This window comes from Rutidosis leptorrhynchoides, chromosome 9, assembly GCF_046630445.1.
Source record: "Rutidosis leptorrhynchoides isolate AG116_Rl617_1_P2 chromosome 9, CSIRO_AGI_Rlap_v1, whole genome shotgun sequence".
NCBI lineage: Eukaryota > Viridiplantae > Streptophyta > Magnoliopsida > Asterales > Asteraceae > Rutidosis > Rutidosis leptorrhynchoides.
Window position 1 is genome coordinate 316,262,353 of NC_092341.1, and position 18,055 is coordinate 316,280,407.

An 18,055-nucleotide genomic window follows, 5' to 3' on the forward strand; every position below is an offset into this window, starting at 1 on the left:
CTTGATAGTGATATATATATGAAGATACCTGAAGGATTTAAGGTATCAGAAGCAACCAATGCAAAATCCAAAGAAATGTACTCAATCAGGTTACAAAGGTCTTTATATGGGTTGAAACAATCAGGTCGCATGTGGTATAAACGATTAAGTGATTACTTGATATGCAAAGGGTATACCAATAATCTTATTTGCCCATGTATATTCATTAAGAAAACAACATCCGGATATGTGATCATAGCCGTTTATGTCGATGATCTTAACATCATAGGTACAAATAAAGTGATCCATGAAGCCATTCAACTTCTAAAGAAAGAATTTGAAATGAAAGATCTCGGAAAAACCAAGTATTGCCTTGGTTTACAGATTGAGCATATGCCTAATGGTTTACTTGTACATCAAACAACTTATACGGAAAAGATTTTAAAACGTTTCAATATGGACAAGGCAAAACCATTAAGTACTCCTATGGTTGTTAGATCACTTAATGTTGACATTGATCCATTTTGTCCCTGTGAAGATCATGAAGATATCCTGGGACCAGAAGTACCATATCTTAGTGCAATTGGAGCTCTTATGTATCTTACAAATTGTACAAGACCTGACATTTCTTTTGCAGTTAATTTGTTGGCAAGGTTCAGCTTAGCTCCTACCAAAAGATACTGGAATGGGATCAAACACATATTTCAATACCTTCGAGGAACTACTGATTTAGGATTATTTTATTCTAACGAATCAAAACAAGATTTGGTTGGTTATGCAGATGCAGATTATTTATCTGATCCACATAAAGCTAAATCTCAAAATGGATATGTATTCCTAAATGGAGGTACCGCAATATCATGGCGTTCTAAAAAACAAACACTTGTTGCAACATCATCAAATCATGCCGAAGTGATTGCATTACATGAAGCTATTCGGGAATGTTTTTGGTTGAGATCAATGACACAACTCATTACTGATTCTTGTGGACTAGAACGCGATAAAAGTCCAACAACTATATATGAAGATAATGCAGCTTGCATAACACAGATGAAAGAAGGGTATATCAAAAGTGACCGAACAAAACACATACTTCCTAGATTCTTCTGATACACTCAAGATCTCATTAAGAACAACCAGATTGAAATGAGATATGTTCAATCCAGCAAAAACTCTGCTGATCTTTTCACCAAAGCACTCCCAACTGCTATTTTCAGAACACACGTTCACAATATTGGAATGAGACATGTTCAAAAGATGTAAAAGATCAACGATGTCTACTTGAGGGGGAGTCAACTCTATGTTGCACTCTTTTTCCCTTAGCTAAAGTTTTTTCCCAATGGGTTATCTTTAGCAAGGTTTTTAACGAGGCAATACTAAGTTGCTCTTTAATACAATTTGTCATCCAATGGGGAGTGTTGTGATAAAGACAAAACATGTGGCTAACAAATTTGAATCAAATCACGAGTTTATTATCATTCTACCTAACTGCACAGTAAATTATTGTATTATAAATACCAAAAGATGTGATTTGCATAAGATGCACACATAGAATATATTTCATATATCACCATTCTTTTACTCTCTCTTATTTTAAATTTAATAGTAGCCTATAGTTAAGAACCAAACCAATAAAGGTAGTTATAAGCTTAATGAATTATAACACGAACCAAACCACTAAAGGTAGTTATAAGCGTACTGAATTATATTATAAAGAAGTTTTTTGAAAAGACCATTATATTTTTTTTTTAAGAAAAAAAAAAAGCCATACGGCAATACCCGCACCAAACACACTCTCGAACTTTCGGACTATATATCCACCAATTGGGTATATATCGATTCAGATTTCACTCAGAAAACCAAAACCCTAACCAACTACCCCGCTCTTGTACGGAGAGCCAAATCCGATGGATGCAATAAGAAAACAGCTCGATGTATTGATGGGAGCAAATCGTAACGGCGATGTTACAGAAGTTAATCGTAAATACTACGACCGTGACGTCTGCCGTCTATTTTTAGTTGGCCTTTGCCCACACGAACTCTTTCAACTCACTGTAAGCAATTCAAAACCCTAATTTGTATATGCACATATATAATTATAAATTTCAATACAGTATACCCTCGTGTTAGGTTTTGTATTGTATACATATCACAAATTAGGTTTTAATTTTGTGGTGCTTACTTAATTTTGCTGTTTCTTTGAATTTGTAGAAAATGGACATGGGACCGTGTCCGAAGGTGCACTCATTTCATCTGAGGAAAGAGTATCCTTTTTGATACTATAACAATTACTTAAATTGTGCGTTTTATGTTTGATATATTTGAGACTTTAGTGCTAGGGTTTTCGATGGTGGTGTTACTTAACTGTAATTAGATACCAAGAAGCTAAGGCGAAAGGTGAAGATAACTATGATAGGGAATTGGAGGACATCATAGACAGGCTTATTGTTGAATGTGACAGAAAAATTACGAGAGCGCTTAAACGTTTAAGTGAGGAGGATGCTAAAGCAGCTATTGCGATATCGGTGTCAGAGGTTACGCAGGTGGAGTAGATGTGCATGTTGGGATCAAATTTGCTTTTTATTTAATATTCTTATATATCTAATTTGCTGAGTTGTAAAATGTGCAGACACCTGAGATACTTGAGCTGTCGAAGCAGATAAAGGAAAAGCTTAAAGAAGCTGATGAATACGGTAATTTTTTATGGTAGCAGTTAATAATTATGTTTTTTGTTAATCTCTTAATTATACCCTAGTTATACCCTAGAATATCATAAGTGGCTATATATTGTGTGTGATATAAATGATTTTAGTTGTTTCACTAAATTGTGGTGGTTGTGATTTTCTTTTACTTATAATTCAGAACTGGAAGGCAAAGGAGATATGAAGATTCGAGCTCTGGAGATGGTTGAAGTATACAGAGCTCAAAGAGCAGACAAACAGGTACATGTGTTTTTTCAGTCATTTTAGTGTTTTTTTTTTGGTTTAATTGTAATTGTATGTATAAGTGTGTTCCCAATGGAGTAAGACCTTCATCTTAGTCCAGGTCCGCCACCTCAGCGCCACCTCAGCACTAAACAGTGCAAATACAATAAAAAAAAACTAGTCGTCGCTTGGGGGTGCCAATTCGTTCGCGTATTTTTTCTTAATCCTCGCTCGATAATTCATCATCATTTCGTATTCGTCGGGAGGCAAGTCGCGTGAAACCGGTTTGGAAAGAAGCTTCAAACTTTTCAACATTGTTCTCGTCTCGCTTTCTTCACAAAGTTCTCGTCTCGAACTTCGTCGGATGACATACGACTCGCGGCATCGGACGAGTACGAATCCATGTCACCCTGAGACTTTTGGCGCGACTTGGAGGGCGTCGGATGGGATCGGTATCTTTAAGTAAATTTTCAAAGTGACTTGGGTCGGGGTTCGAGTTCGAGTTCGGAATTGGGTTTGAACTTGCCTCGGTTGGAATTGGATCGGCTTGTTTTCTTTTGTTTGTAGCCGCAATACCCTCACTTTCCATAAACTTTGGGCAATCCCTTAAAACACGCCACGCCTCCTCAAATGCGAAATTTCTTCGGGTTGTATGTTTGAATTGTTTTCGGGCCACACACATAATGTCTTCACCCGAACAACCACTTTCCCACATTTTCTCAAGTTTGGAATAAATTCCAATCCAAATCTTCACATCTCTTTGCACTTTTGCCCATTTACCACTTATTTGATCCGCACGCCTTTTTTATGGAACCAAAGAATTGTATTGTCTTCGGACCTCACCCCAAAAAGAATTATAAGTTTGTTTCCCGCATCCGGATGTTCGGAAACGTAAACATACCGCTCTGCTAACACCTTGGTTTCATAGTCGGTCCAAGGTGTTTTCGGACACCTAACTTTCTTGCCTCGCGGATCGGGCACGGGTTCGTCTTCGTGTTCTTCATTGGGTACGGGTTCGTCTTGTGGCGTTTCGGGCACTTCTTCATCATCATCGGATTCGTCTTGAAGTCGTGGATAATATGATGTTTGTTGAGATTGTTGTTGAGGTGGATGAGTTGGAAATTTTGGATAAGGTTGATTTTGTTGGGTCAAGTAGTATTGTTGGTTAGTAAAGACTTGTTAGTGTTGATTTTGTTGGGTATGAATGTTTGTAAACATACCCGTGTAGGGATTTGAATTTGCAAAACGAGAAAACCCCGCATTTTGTTGCAATTGTTCAAGACAAAATTGAAACATGTCGTTTCCGACATTCGAGTCTTTGAACCATTGGGCGTTTGCCTTTGCTTTTGGATGAAGATTTTTTGGAAGAAGACGTGGTAGAATTTGGAAGAATTTAGGAAGAAATTGTGTTTAAAATGTGTAAAAATGATATGAAATGGTATGTAAAATGGTAGAATAATGGGTGTTTATATAGGAGTGTATTTGAGAATATATATATATATATATATATATATATATATATATATATATATATATATATATATATATATAGTGGTAGGATCAAGAGGGAAGTAACCATTCGGGGGAAGCGGGGGGAAGCAAAAACTTTTTTTTTTTTTTTTTTCGTTTTTTGAAAAAACTTTGTTCACGAACATTATAGATGAGATGAAAATATGAACATTTAGTAGAGACACTTTGTGATAAATGTTTTTATTTTGGCGGGAAAACGCTCGAAGAAGTAATATATAACAATTATCGTGTTTTTCGAACGTATTTTGAGGTTTTAGCTATTGGGGTTTAGATATTAGGGTTTAGATATTAGGGTTTATAGGCTTTAGATATTAGGGTTTAGAAATTTAGGGTTTAGGGTTTAGATTTAGGGTTTAGATTTAGGGTTTAGATTGAGTTTTTAACACGAACGGTTTAGAGTTTCTCCATAAACCCAAAACACCAAACCCTAAACTCTAAATCGGGCTAAATTTTACTTCACAAAACATGAAAAAAAAACGTTCATTTTCTTCACAAACAATATTATCTGAATGTTATTTTTGTCGATCGTTTTCCCGCCTAAATAATAACATTCATCACAAAGTGTCTCTTCTAAATGTTCATATTTTCGTGTGATCTTGATGCCGGTAAAAAAAAATTTCAAAAAAAACGAAAAAAAAAAAAAATTTGCTTCCCCCGCTTCCCAAATCGGTTACTTCCCCATTGATCCTGCCCCTATATATATATATATATATATATATATATATATATATATATATATATATAAGAGCCGTTGGAATACGTAGCCGTTGGTTTTTTTTTTCTTTCTCTAACGGCTACTTTTTGTTTTTTGTTTTTTTTATTTTCATCGCCCTCATATATGATTAAAATGGACGCAAACTTGGACGATGAGGTGGGCGGCACCTTGGGCGGATCCCTGGGCGGCCCGCTGGCATCGGCGCCCAGGAGGGCGGCCGGCTGGGCGGCCCCCAGGGCGGTACCGTTGGGAACGCTCTAAGTGTAGTGTTTTTATACTGTCTCTGACTAAATTGAGGGGGAGCAAGAACAATTGTATTCCAGTTGGTTGGATGGGTCACTACTTCTAGAGATTTAATGAGAGTTGTATGATAATCATGATAGTGTGCCTTGAATGTCTGAAGAACTTATTGCTGGAACAGTTGAAAAGCAGAGATATAGTTGTATTTGGCTAAAACAAATGTATTTTTTATTATAAAAAGTAAAATATTAGTTGATAAACACTTGAATTCTTTGGCATACTTAATTAGTTATTATTACATGTTTCACGCCAAACAAAGTGAATATATAAACTAGTTTACGCTTTCTCTCGATTTAAGCAATATATTTTTTCGTTTTCATTTTTTGAAGGAAGTTTCATCTTAAATATCATAGTTAGTTAATGTCATTCTCGTTTATGGTGGAACATATGCATCATATGCACTTATTGCCGATCTAGTAATAAGTCTTTTGAAACATGTTTTTTGTTTGTTTATGCATATAAGAGATTATTACTTATTTAAATTTGTTATCATGTAGCTCTTCTTTATGTTAAGCGAATGAACATTCAATGAATACTAGAAAATATCTATCTTCTTAGGTTTTGATCTAGAATAGAAAACCCAGACTTAAATTAACATGAATGTGTGATGTCTTTTCTTTCTATCTGAGATTAGATTATGTGTGTACTGTTCAGTGGATGTACATATGAATAATTTTGTTGTTGAATCACGTAAATATTTAAGTCATTTGACTGACATTCTTGGTAATAATTGACAGTTTATTTGTATTCTTATTCTGAGTGTTTTCTTTTTATTACCAGTCGATGCTTTTGTTAGATGCGTTCAACAAAGATCGAGCTTCTTTACCTCAACCTGTTCCAAATCCTCCACCATTTGCACCATTACCCGTGGCTAACCCCGATGCTCGCACTCAGGAGTTGATTAATGAGAAGCTGAAAAAAGCAGAAGAGCTTGGTAAGTTTAATGTTTTACATCAGTTTTTTTTTTTTTTTTTTTTTTTGGAACAGGGCTTCAAATACATCTTAATGTTTGTATACTGGTACGCAATTCACTCAACGAGTATTATGCAAATGTGCACTCATCAGGCTGTTTCATCGGCTTGGAAATTATACAATTTTTATATTACAACTCGTCTTTTGTAGATTTAATTGAGGTTACATCGTATATAAAATATGTTTATTCTAACTAGACAGTCATCATAGGCAGAGTCATGACTAAAGTTTAATCATCAGTCAGTTTTACTGTTTTTAGTATTTCAAGGCATAACCTCTATGCATCTAGTTGGCATGCATGTTTCTTCATATTCTAGTACCATTTTCGGAATAAATCTTATAATTAATGCTTTTAATTTCTAGGTGAGCAAGGAATGTTGGATGAAGCACAAAAAGCACTGGAAGAAGCTGAAGCACTCAAAAAGGTTCACTATTTGATTCATAATAGTATTTCAATCAGTCCTATTTTGAAATATGTTTGTCTTTCAGATTAAAAATTTTGTGATTCCTTTGCCCCATAGCATAGAATTGTGCTAGTATTTTCCACAATGGAATTTGATTGCACCCTAGGTTGAGGCGACCTCACATGGAGCATGAGATGACATCATGTATGTTTATCTTGCCGATTTAATATACTAATATGTGAGATTGGATTGTATATTCATCATATTTAGAGTTGCCACGAAGAACTATGAAATGAAAAGGTATATAGATGATATGCTTGAGCATATGACTTAAGGAGGTTATATATTTCTGCGAGGCTGATCTGTTGAAGGAAGGGAGTTGAGGGCGTGGCAAGGGTTAACATAGGTGGGAATGACAAAATGGGCTGGTTGGGTAATGGGCCGAAGTGATCTGTAGTTGAAATGTATCGGTCTTTTTTCTTCTAGTGGGGTCAGGTTGACAAGAAACAAGCTGTCTTTATTTGTTAAGTAATCATTATGTCGAAACAAGCTATATACGTATTCTAGTCATTTGATTTGGGTAGATGTTATAAGTGAGTGGATTGAAATTGCTACATCTATTATTAGGTATAGATGTTATAATATGTATAGATGACCGATAAGTTGTTTTAGTAATTTGACCCAGTACAAAAGATTTATCGAACAATGCATAGGTGCCATGGTTTTGGTTTGTCATTTATTGATTGTGTGTGCACAACTCGCATTTAGGTCTGGCATGAAAATGTGTTCATATTATGACCAAATTTGTTCTTATGCCGTAGACCGTGTACTTAGACTGGCCTTAATTCTGAACATTAGAACTCCTTTTCACCTTACCCAATAGTATTTAATATGGATTATTAGTTTATTTGTGAAATATGAGTGCTTGTTTGACATGAAAAGTCACAATCTGTTTAACTAAAATTAAGTAGCTTAGAAGCTTCTAGGATGTGAATGCAGAATATTTAAAATGTTTTCATGAAGGTAATATAGATTCTTTTGGTTAATTAATCGAATATCCTAAGCGAAACAAAAGGTATTGTTTATATAGGTTTTCTTTAAACATAGTTATTGTTAGTTTCACTATACCATCTACATGGCAATCTCTTTGTTTCAAATTTAATGGATTACTCCCAAATTCAAATTTGTAATTTGGGTCATATGATTGGTTATACCGCTAAATGTATCTCTCAAAGTTCATTTTTGTTTTGCTTGCTTTTTTTTTTTTTTTTTTTTTACTTTTGTACTTTCCCTGGCTGTTTCGATATTTACACTTGGTGATTTTTTGTAGCTTTCGATCAACTTGCCACCTCGTCCGGAACCTGTTACAGACTCCTCCAAGTATACTGCTGCAGATGTTAGAGTTGTAAGTGCATATTTTTACTGATTAAAATACTTTTCAAAAATTTAGTGTAGTAATGGCAATAGGTAAAACTTAAACCCTAAATAATTTCTATTTGTCCTGATTTGGCTTTTTCAGACTGATCAGAAGTTACGTGTTTGCGACATCTGTGGAGCATTTTTAAGTGTTTACGACAGGTAATATATGCCTATTCATACTGTGGTGATAGCTTGTATACATTATACATAGTAATTTGAATGGTGACCAAGAACTGGTATTTGGGGTTTAAAGTAATTCAGTGTTTGACCTGGCGATTATAACTCTCTGTCACCAGCAGGCTTTTGGGCCCAGTTTTACGAGGATAAACTTTTGCAGCTAAAAAGAATGTGCGTTTTTTTATTTTTCTGCACTATGCTTGTTTGTTGATCAATTGTACCATTAGCTATACAACCGCAACAAATGTTTGATATCTCTATATTAGTTATGATGGGACTTGCAGTTTGTTTTTTAATTCCTTTAATTATCAGTTTTTTTTCTTCCTCTTTTTCTAACGTCTCTCTCAGTGACCGCCGCTTAGCGGATCATTTTGGTGGAAAGCTTCACCTTGGCTATATGCAAATACGTGAGAAATTAGCTGATCTTATGGTAAGTCATTGTTTTTATATTTATTTCCTTTCGTGTCTATGGGTTGATTCATCATTTGCTTTTAGTCCCTGGATGTTGATAGCGTCATTTGCTTCGTAAGGTTTATGTTTTATGTTTTGACATTTATCTGTACTATATTTCAGGAAGAGAGAAACAATAAACGGAAGGCTCCTGAAGATGACAGAAGGTAAATTCTTGTTTTTTTATTTCTTTTTTTTTAATTGATACATCTTTAAATTGATAGGCTGCTGTACAGTTGGCCAAATGGTTGTGCCAGGTAACGGGTCAAAACAAATGTTTTATATTTTTGGAATGGTTCGGGTTCAATTGACTTGGATTTTATATGCGTTTAGCGTATCAAATATGAATGCATACAATTTTTTTTATGTTCAATAGTAATAGTAAATCTGATTTTTTGAATTAACGGTTTTGGAAGTTGTGTTAAAAAGGAGACCATCATATTTGCATGTTAGAGATAAACCATAACCTGTATCGACCCATCTGTAAGTAAACAGGTTAAATGGTGACCTCTACTTTTTCTTATTGATGAAAACTAAACTATTGATGTGACTGAAACTTTTATTAGATCAAAAGAACGAAGCAAGGATCTTGATCGGGAAAGTAGCAGAGATCGGGATCGAGCAAGTAGCCGTGACCGGGATCGAGCTAGGGATGGTGATCGTAGGAGCAGAGACCGTGATAGGCATCATGACCGCAGTCGTGGCTATGACCGCTATGATCGTGATAGAGAAAGAGATCGTGATTCAAGGAGTCGACAAAGATCACGTTCCCGCTCAAGGGATCGCCCCAGAGATTATGACCGTTCCAGGTTCCTTTTCTCTAACCCATTTTAATCTTTTTTTAGCTTCATAGTTAAGATGTTTAGAGTATGCTCAATTGATATGCGACCAACCATTATACACAGCAATTTTCCCTTTCTAATGGTCTCTTTTTTATTCACTTGTCCACGGGGTCCAGTCACTAGAAACGTCAATCGGTCAACCCAACACAGCCCATCTTATCTTATAGTGACCTTTTCCAGTTTTCCAACCTCAACTTTTTGCGCATTTTGTCACCTATAGTTGTCAACCTTTTGGACCATGTGAATTATGCATGTATTTTTGAATATCTTTTTGAATACATCATATAGTTGTATTTGTATTACTGTATTATTATGGTATCATTCTCAGAATCTAAGTTTTTGTGCAGGCGTTATGACCGATACTAGGCGTAAGGCGGAAAGGTGCATGAAAGAAGGTTTTTTTTTAATCTATTCTAGCTCTTGGGCAAATGTTTGTTTTGTTATGACTTGATATTTATAACTTGAAGTTGAGTTGGCTAGTGGATCCATCCGATTACATGTACTAACAGTTGTGAGTGTAATAGGTTTCTTTTATGGTCCTTGCACAGATATTAATGTGTTGTTGATGTTCTTAACATCAAATTTGCTAGTGGATCTAATCAATGCTTTAATTAAAGGCAAAAACATGGAAAACTATGATTTGGTGTGTCGTGTTCACATTTTTGTCAACTTCTGCTAGTTCTACCCTCCAAATTGTTGTTTTCAAGTGACATTAAACGGGAAAAGGGAAGAAGTTTTTATGTTCATGTTATGTAACTTTTTTCTCTCGTATGGAGATGACTCAAGGTTTGAAAAGTTGCCGGTCTCGACATTGCACGACTCAGTTAAAGTCTGTTGGGTTGGGTCTGGACATTGTAGGGATCGGTCAAGTCGGGATTTACTCGGTCGTTGAACATTTTTTATTGGGTTGGGTCTGGACATTGTAGCGATCGGTCAAGTCGGGATTTACTCGGGCGTTGACCATTTTTATTTTTATTTTGAGTAATTTAAGTAACATAAACATAAATATTAGACTTTCACCACGAACACCATTATCGTCGAGAAGGTGAAACTCATACCACTAGCAATTGTTAGTTTGACAACCACCACAAACATCATTATCAATTTCCTGAGATGGACTCTGAAAAGAATATCCACAACGATTTGAGTAAATCTAGCGTGTTGATTGTAAGTTGACCGGCTTTTTCCAGCGACTTTGGCCTATCCGGGTGGGGGCGTGGGGCTACCTCCTAACTCCGGCCTATCTGGGTGGGGGCCTGGGGCTACCTCCCAACTCTATCGGTGGGCTACCTCCCAACTCCGACTATCGGTAAGCTGACTTTTACAATCTTAACACGACCTAACTGAGTTATGTTATTATCGTTTTGATCACTTGTTTGATCATTTCGATACGCGTTAGTAATATTTGAACCCAATATAAAAAATGCATTATTTGTTTGTACATTCAAAATAATTACTCACTTTTTAAAAATAAAAAATATCCAATTCAACATGTCACTAATTTATCCAAAATTTGATTCTAAAATTTGATTCTAAGGAGAACTTAAAGCTATCATTAAAAAAATACATTAATAAAATAGGTAAATAAGTAATAATAAAATGACATTCTAAGAGCACCAGGAGTCGTGAATTTTCTTTCGGCGCCGACCACCGGGGACGGCGGAATCCGAACGTCGACCCACTCCCATCCGCCGTCGTCTCAGCTTCAGGGTTCAAAGCCGTGTGCTAAATTTTGGTTTTGCAACGTTTTTGTCTCCAATTTTTAAAAAGTATCTATTGCCAACGTGTGTATATATATATATATGGGCAGGATCAATGGGGAAGTAACCAATCGGGGGGAAGCAAATTTTTTTTTTTTTCGTTTTTTTTGAATTTTTTTTTTCCGGCATCAAGATCACACGAAAATATGAACATTTAGAAGAGACACTTCGTGATGAATGTTATTATTTAGGCGAAAAAACGATCGACAAAAATAACATTCAAGATAATATTTGATGCAGTAGCGGAGTGGTATAAAATACTATTAAATTTTACAAGAAATACTATTAAATACGATACAATTTTACACAAGATATTTATTTATTTATAGAATGGATATACTTAAACTTTGCTACAACACTTATAGGCAGTGTACCTAATCGTACAGTAGTGTAGTTTTTAGTAAGTCCGGTTCGTTCCACAGGGAATCTTTTTAAACAAAGTTTAACGCTATATTAGTTTACTTTTATAAAAATACAAATATATATATATAAGTAATATTATTATTATAAAGGGGGGTTTTTACCGTTTAATGACCGGTTTGTCGATTTTAAAACTTTAGTCGCAGTTAAAACCAAATGTAAAATAATAAATAAATACAAGACTTAATTTAAAGCGTAAAGTAAATAACGATAATGAAAATGCGTAAAATGAAAGTGCGATAAAATAAACTTGCGATAATTACAAAGTACAATAATTAAAAGTGCAATTAAATACAATAACAATAAAAATGCGATAATTAGAAGTGCAATTAAATATAAAATAAAGGAAATTAAATATGAAATAAAAGAATTATGCTTATTTAAACTTCCGTAATCATGATGTTTGACGTGTTGATTTTAGTTTTATGCCCATGGGTTAATTGTCCTTTGTCCTGGATTATTTAATATGTCCGTCTGGTTTTTGTCCATAACAGTCCATCAGTCATAAATATAAAGTGCGAGTGTCCTCGTCAAATTATCCTTATACCCAAAGTTAAATATTCCAACTAATTGGGGACTTAAACTGTAACAAGATTTTAATACTTTGTTTAATAATTACACCAGGATGTCAACTGAGTGTAACCCAAGGTTTTAATATTTTGTTATCAATTATACCAAGTGTCCTTGTACATAATTTCACCCCTGTTTTAATTATTCTAGTGGCTATTAATCCATTCCCGTATCCGGTTAAATGAACGATTATTCGTACATATAAATACCCCGCCCATCGTGTCCGATTGAGTGTATATGGTAATTTATAGGGACGCCCAATTGTAAATCTTTATATTAACATTAACAAACTATCATTTAGTTAAACAAATATAAAGCCCATTAATAGCCCATAGTCTAATTTCCACAAGTGTCGTTCTTTTGTCCAAACTCCAATTATGGTACAAAGCCCAATTACCCAATTTTAGTAATTAGCCCAACATCATGATTACTTCGTTTTAAATAAGCATAATAATAACTTAGCTACGAGACATTAATGTAAAAAGGTTGAACATAACTTACAATGATTAAAAATAGCGTAGCGTTACACGGACAGAATTTCGACTTACACCCTTACAATATTCGCTAACATACCCTTATTATTAGAATTAAAATTAAAATTAAAATTAAAATATAAATTATAAATATAAATATATCGTATGAATGAGAGAAGAGAAAGATGGATTATTTTTGGTGCACCAAAGCTCGATTTTTATAGGCATGTGGGCTGGAACTGGGGCTCATGCGATCGCATGGATTTTTGCCTTCCAGGCCATGCGATCGCATGGCCAGCTGGGGAGGCTCATTTTTGGTTGTTTTCTTCTGCCGACGGTTTTATAAATAATATAATATATTAAATAATTATAAGAATTATTTAAATATTATATTATATTTATGTGCATAGTTGACTTGTAATTTTTAGTCCGTTGCGTCGAGCGTTGAGAGTTGACTCTGGTCCCGGTTCCGGATTTTCGAACGTCCTTGCGTACAATTTAATATCTTGTACTTTGCGTTTTGAATCTTGTACTCGTGTAATTTCGAGACGTTTCTTATCAATAATTGGAACCTCTTTGATTGTATTTTGTACTTTTGAGCTTTTTGGTCGTTTGCGTCTTCAATTCGTCGAATCTGTCTTTTGTCTTCACCTTTTATTATTTAAACGAATATCACTTGTAAATAGAACAATTGCAACTAAAAGCTTGTCTTTCTTGAGGAATAATGCTATGAAATATATGTTCGTTTTTAGCATTATCAAATATTCCCACACTTGAGCGTTGCTTGTCCTCAAGCAATATCGTCTTGAAATACTAGAATCACTTCTTTATTCTTCACACTTTGTACATCAGTGATTTCTATAATGCGGTATAAACAATGATAGTAACGATAGAACCATGGTTAAAGATGGGTGTGTCATCCACAGTTGCCTCGGGTTTAGGTCAACGACACTTGCAATCAAATAGCCGATTTACTTTCGGTTTCCAAAGCAAAGTGCACATTTGAAAGGCGGTTTACAGTCCCACATGACTATGAAAATGTAGATCCTTAAGGAAATTGGATCTTTATGAAAATATTTGATCTTTTGAAAATTCAATCTAGCTTTTACCCTAGATAAGTTTTCCGGAATAACCCTTCACCGGTGTTTGCAAAATATTTTTGTGGGTTTGGTGGGTTTCAGATTTGAAAATTTTAGCTCAAAACTTGCGGTTTTGTGCCACCCACTTGCTAACCTTGTATTTGAAAAGCAACACGTCCAGTTTACTTGTCCCGTATATTACCTTTCGATAAACTACCGTCCGGTTGTAAAGGAAAGCGTTGAACAAGCAACTGTTAAGGCAATGTCCCCTGACATGCTTTTAATTATGGTCTATAACGTGTCGGATGCAATTACTATCCTTGGTAGGAGCAATAGTAAAGCTCACCCTTATGATTTTTCGGTCTGGCACAAGGTCCTGTCTTTGACCACTATGCAACCACCGTTCTTACGGTTGACACCCGATTTGGTTCAGGTGACCTAATGAATTCCAGGTGAATTCCTAGGATTTTACGTTCAATGGTAATGAACGCATTGAAAATAGGGTTTTCAGAAAACAAATCGGTTTGTAATTTTGATCAAAATATTTTCTCGTTCAAGCTCGAGTTTAGATATCATTGAATTCCATGAGTTTGTAATTCTCAATCTTTAAAGTCAATCTCAAGGATTGAGTAATATCAGTCTTAAAAGCTGATTTTTGATCTTTTAAGGAGATTATCCTTTCTGGAGATCTGATTCATTAGTCTTATCAAGCTAATTTGCACGGTGCCCCCCCATTGTACGAGATAAATCCTTCTCATGGTTAGGATAAATCTGACCACTTGGCGACCCTGTTTTATGCTGAGGTCCGTGGATTTCCTGCTGATTTTAGAGATGACTTTTCTAGATTTTTCGTCAACCTACAGCTGGTCTAGACGACAACTTCTTGACCTAAATCAAGAAGCGCGTGTCTTTTTCGGAAGACTTTACTTCCTTTTAATGATGGAATTGATTCATCGTGTAGATCCATCTCTTCTTTTCTTTCATCGGGTAAAATGGTTTAGTTTAGTCCAAAGCAAAAGTATTTTCAGTTATTTGTTACAGATATATGTGACATATGTTTAAGATAACTTGGTAAATTTTCCCACACTTGGCTTTTATTTTCCTTTTTATCGTCCTCTATTCCATTTTAAATGAATTTTAACATTTTGGTTTGTTTCTCAATTTATGTCCTTTCCGAGGTTACAATAATTTCGGTGTTAACACCTAGTTTTATCGTTCATAAATATGTATAAACATGATTTTGAGTTCATTTAATTGAAAATTTTGAAAATTTTTACTAGAATTGGGTAGTCAGTATATAAGACTAGGGCTGTTCTTTATTATCAGAGAGCACTAGATTCTAATACAACTACTACGTTACTAGTATTTTTAATGGTAACCAAGTGTATAAAGATAAAAATTTTAAAAATCCGAAAGAATTTAACCCCTTCCTACACTTAAGATCTTGCAATGCCCTCATTTGCAAGAAATCAGTACAATTTAAATTATTGAGGGTGATTAGCGTAGAAATGATTAAATTTTACCAAAGTTTCCAAATATATTGGCGTTTGTTTGCTGAATGATAAATGGTGCATAGCATTTGTTCATTTCGTCTGTTGTTACATCACATTTATTTGTCATCTTGTCGTCAAAATTAGTAGCTTTTGCTGAACTTAATGCCAGTCTTTGAAAATGCGCTGTTTTACCCTGTTTTGAACAATTGACAATATACATACATACAAGTATAATCATGCATGGCAATTTGAAATGGGATTTAATATCCCACTTTCAAATTCTAAATATGAAATATTAGTACACAATAATAATAAAATAATAAAAATTACACAAATTTATCCAATAACATAAGTTTAAACATAAAAAGTCAAAAGATAAAAACATAATAATCATAAAAATAACCAAATGGAACTAAATCAGTCTGGATAGGGGTTCCAGTTCATCTCATCGGGTGGGTTCCATTGTTGGTTATAGGTGTTCTGATAGGCTTGGTTATAGTCATACCGGTTAAAGGGTGGTCGGATATCGGGGCTATGTGGCGGAAAATGAGCAGGTCGAGTAGGTACATAGTTATTTGGTACCTGATATGATAGCTGGCTCATGATTTGGTGCTGATGAACTAACCAGCTATCGTGTTGGCGTCGCCTATAATCCTCGTATACTCGCTCGGAGTTCCACTGCTCATACATACTATGTCTTGCCACGTTCGTCATTGCTTCCTCATCTATACGAACGTGGACGTCAAGAATAGCATCTCGAAAGACATCCCTAATGTCTTCCGCCTCCTCCATTTCCTCGTCTGAGCCTCTCTCTACCTGAGGATGAGATCCCTCATAGGGTACTGCCTGGTTACGTCTACTTTTCAATACCTTAGCACCCACATAAACTTTCAATCCTAAGGGCTCAACCTGTTCTCTACAAATCTGTAATGGACCCCCTTGGTTCCTATCAACACCTAAATACTCTCCAATGAGAGTAACAAAAATACCTCCTCCTATTATACTCCCGTCCTGCATTCCCTCTACCATTTTAGATAAATAAAAAGCAACACAGTAAGGGATATTGACAAAGCTTCTAGGATCCCGAATACACTTTAGGTAGAATAAATCATATAAGGTAATTTTTTCTTTATTATGACCTCTTTGTGTAATCGAGTTAGCCAAAAATCAATGAATAATACGAAGCTCGGCTCTGTCAATATGTGTATAGGAGTGTCCTCCTGCTCGTGTAAAAACATCAAAATGTGACATACGCCTCCAAATGGCGTCAGCGTCAAAGTTACTATCTACCCGTTCACCATAATGAATCAAGTTTGTACAATCGGGTAATAGCAACTCACCAGGAGTATATATCTGTAAGGCCCTGGCCATGTCCAGCATGGACATTCTGTACATCCTACCGCCAAGGATAAACCTAAGAAATCTTCTATCATCTATCCTAACTATATTTGTATCAAGTGATACAGTACTCATCAACTCAACACACCATTCCTTATATACAGGTCTACGAATGGTGAAAAGACGTTCCCAATCTGTAAAAGAAGAACTGCCATACCTTTGAACTAAAAGCTGTCTAACACGGTCAGCTAGATGGACCGTTTCTAAAGGGGCCCAATCAATTACCCTTGGCACCTCTACATTTTTTGTTACCAATTTGAATTTGTTCCTTTGATAAGTCTCGTAATCTCTCCATCTTCTATCAAATCTCAGATTAGGATGTAGAGTGTGCTCAGGAATCGTTGGGAATTCTACTGGCGGCCTCATTGGGAATACTATGAATTCATCAACAAACTGTACTGGATCATAATAAGGTATGTGCTGATCAGGCTGTTGTTGTTCCTGTTGCGGTTCTTGTTCGTGTTGCATTTCTGGTTCTTGTTCTGGTGCTGGTGCTGGTCGTCTAGATGATGATGCTCCTGAACCTCCAGTATCGGCTCTCTGTAAAACACATTAAACACAAAAATTGTGCATCCAAATATGCATTAGTGTTAGCAGAATAACAACTTAAAACAATCACTATAACATGTTAAATCAAAATTAAACTTATACACATTTTCACAATTTTTCACAATTCTACACTTTTCAAATAAGCACATATGAAAATGTATACAAAATTCATAAGCATTTAACTCAAATAACATGTCAAAATATTCATTATTAATAATTAAACAAGTCTCAAATGGCAAATATATCAAATTAATCAAGTTCATGAATTTTGGACTTAAAAAGTCCACTTTAATCTCCAAAAATCATGTTTAGGATTATTGTTTGGATCATTTAACTATCTAAACATGTTACACTACTCAATTTAGCAATAATTCATGACAAAAATCGGCCATAACCTGTTTATATCAAAAAGCCCCAAATTGCTCAAGAACACAAACCCTAGATTTCTAAAAATTTTGAAGTTTTTGGCTTCAAATCATGTTAAATAGCATCAATCTAGGTTATACATGCATAAAATACTAACAATTTAACACAAATTACACTAGAAATTAACAAAATTGCATTAGGTAAAAAATTGGTAATTATCACAAAAACTAGGAAT

The 18,055-nt window shown here is 35.0% G+C and overlaps 1 protein-coding gene across 1 annotated transcript; it reads left to right on the forward strand.

Moving 5' to 3' along the window:
- Positions 1 to 1,815: 1,815 nt before the first annotated feature.
- On the forward strand, positions 1,816 to 10,259 carry LOC139869405 (U1 snRNP-associated protein usp106-like). The gene is made up of 13 exons (XM_071857722.1): positions 1,816 to 2,033; positions 2,191 to 2,243; positions 2,354 to 2,522; positions 2,609 to 2,672; positions 2,842 to 2,921; positions 6,229 to 6,382; positions 6,784 to 6,845; positions 8,155 to 8,229; positions 8,344 to 8,402; positions 8,769 to 8,850; positions 8,994 to 9,037; positions 9,437 to 9,679; positions 10,060 to 10,259. Exons 1-13 carry the CDS (start codon positions 1,887 to 1,889, stop codon positions 10,076 to 10,078), a joined length of 1,251 nt encoding a protein of 416 aa, XP_071713823.1. The 5' UTR covers positions 1,816 to 1,886; the 3' UTR covers positions 10,079 to 10,259.
- Positions 10,260 to 18,055: the final 7,796 nt, after the last annotated feature.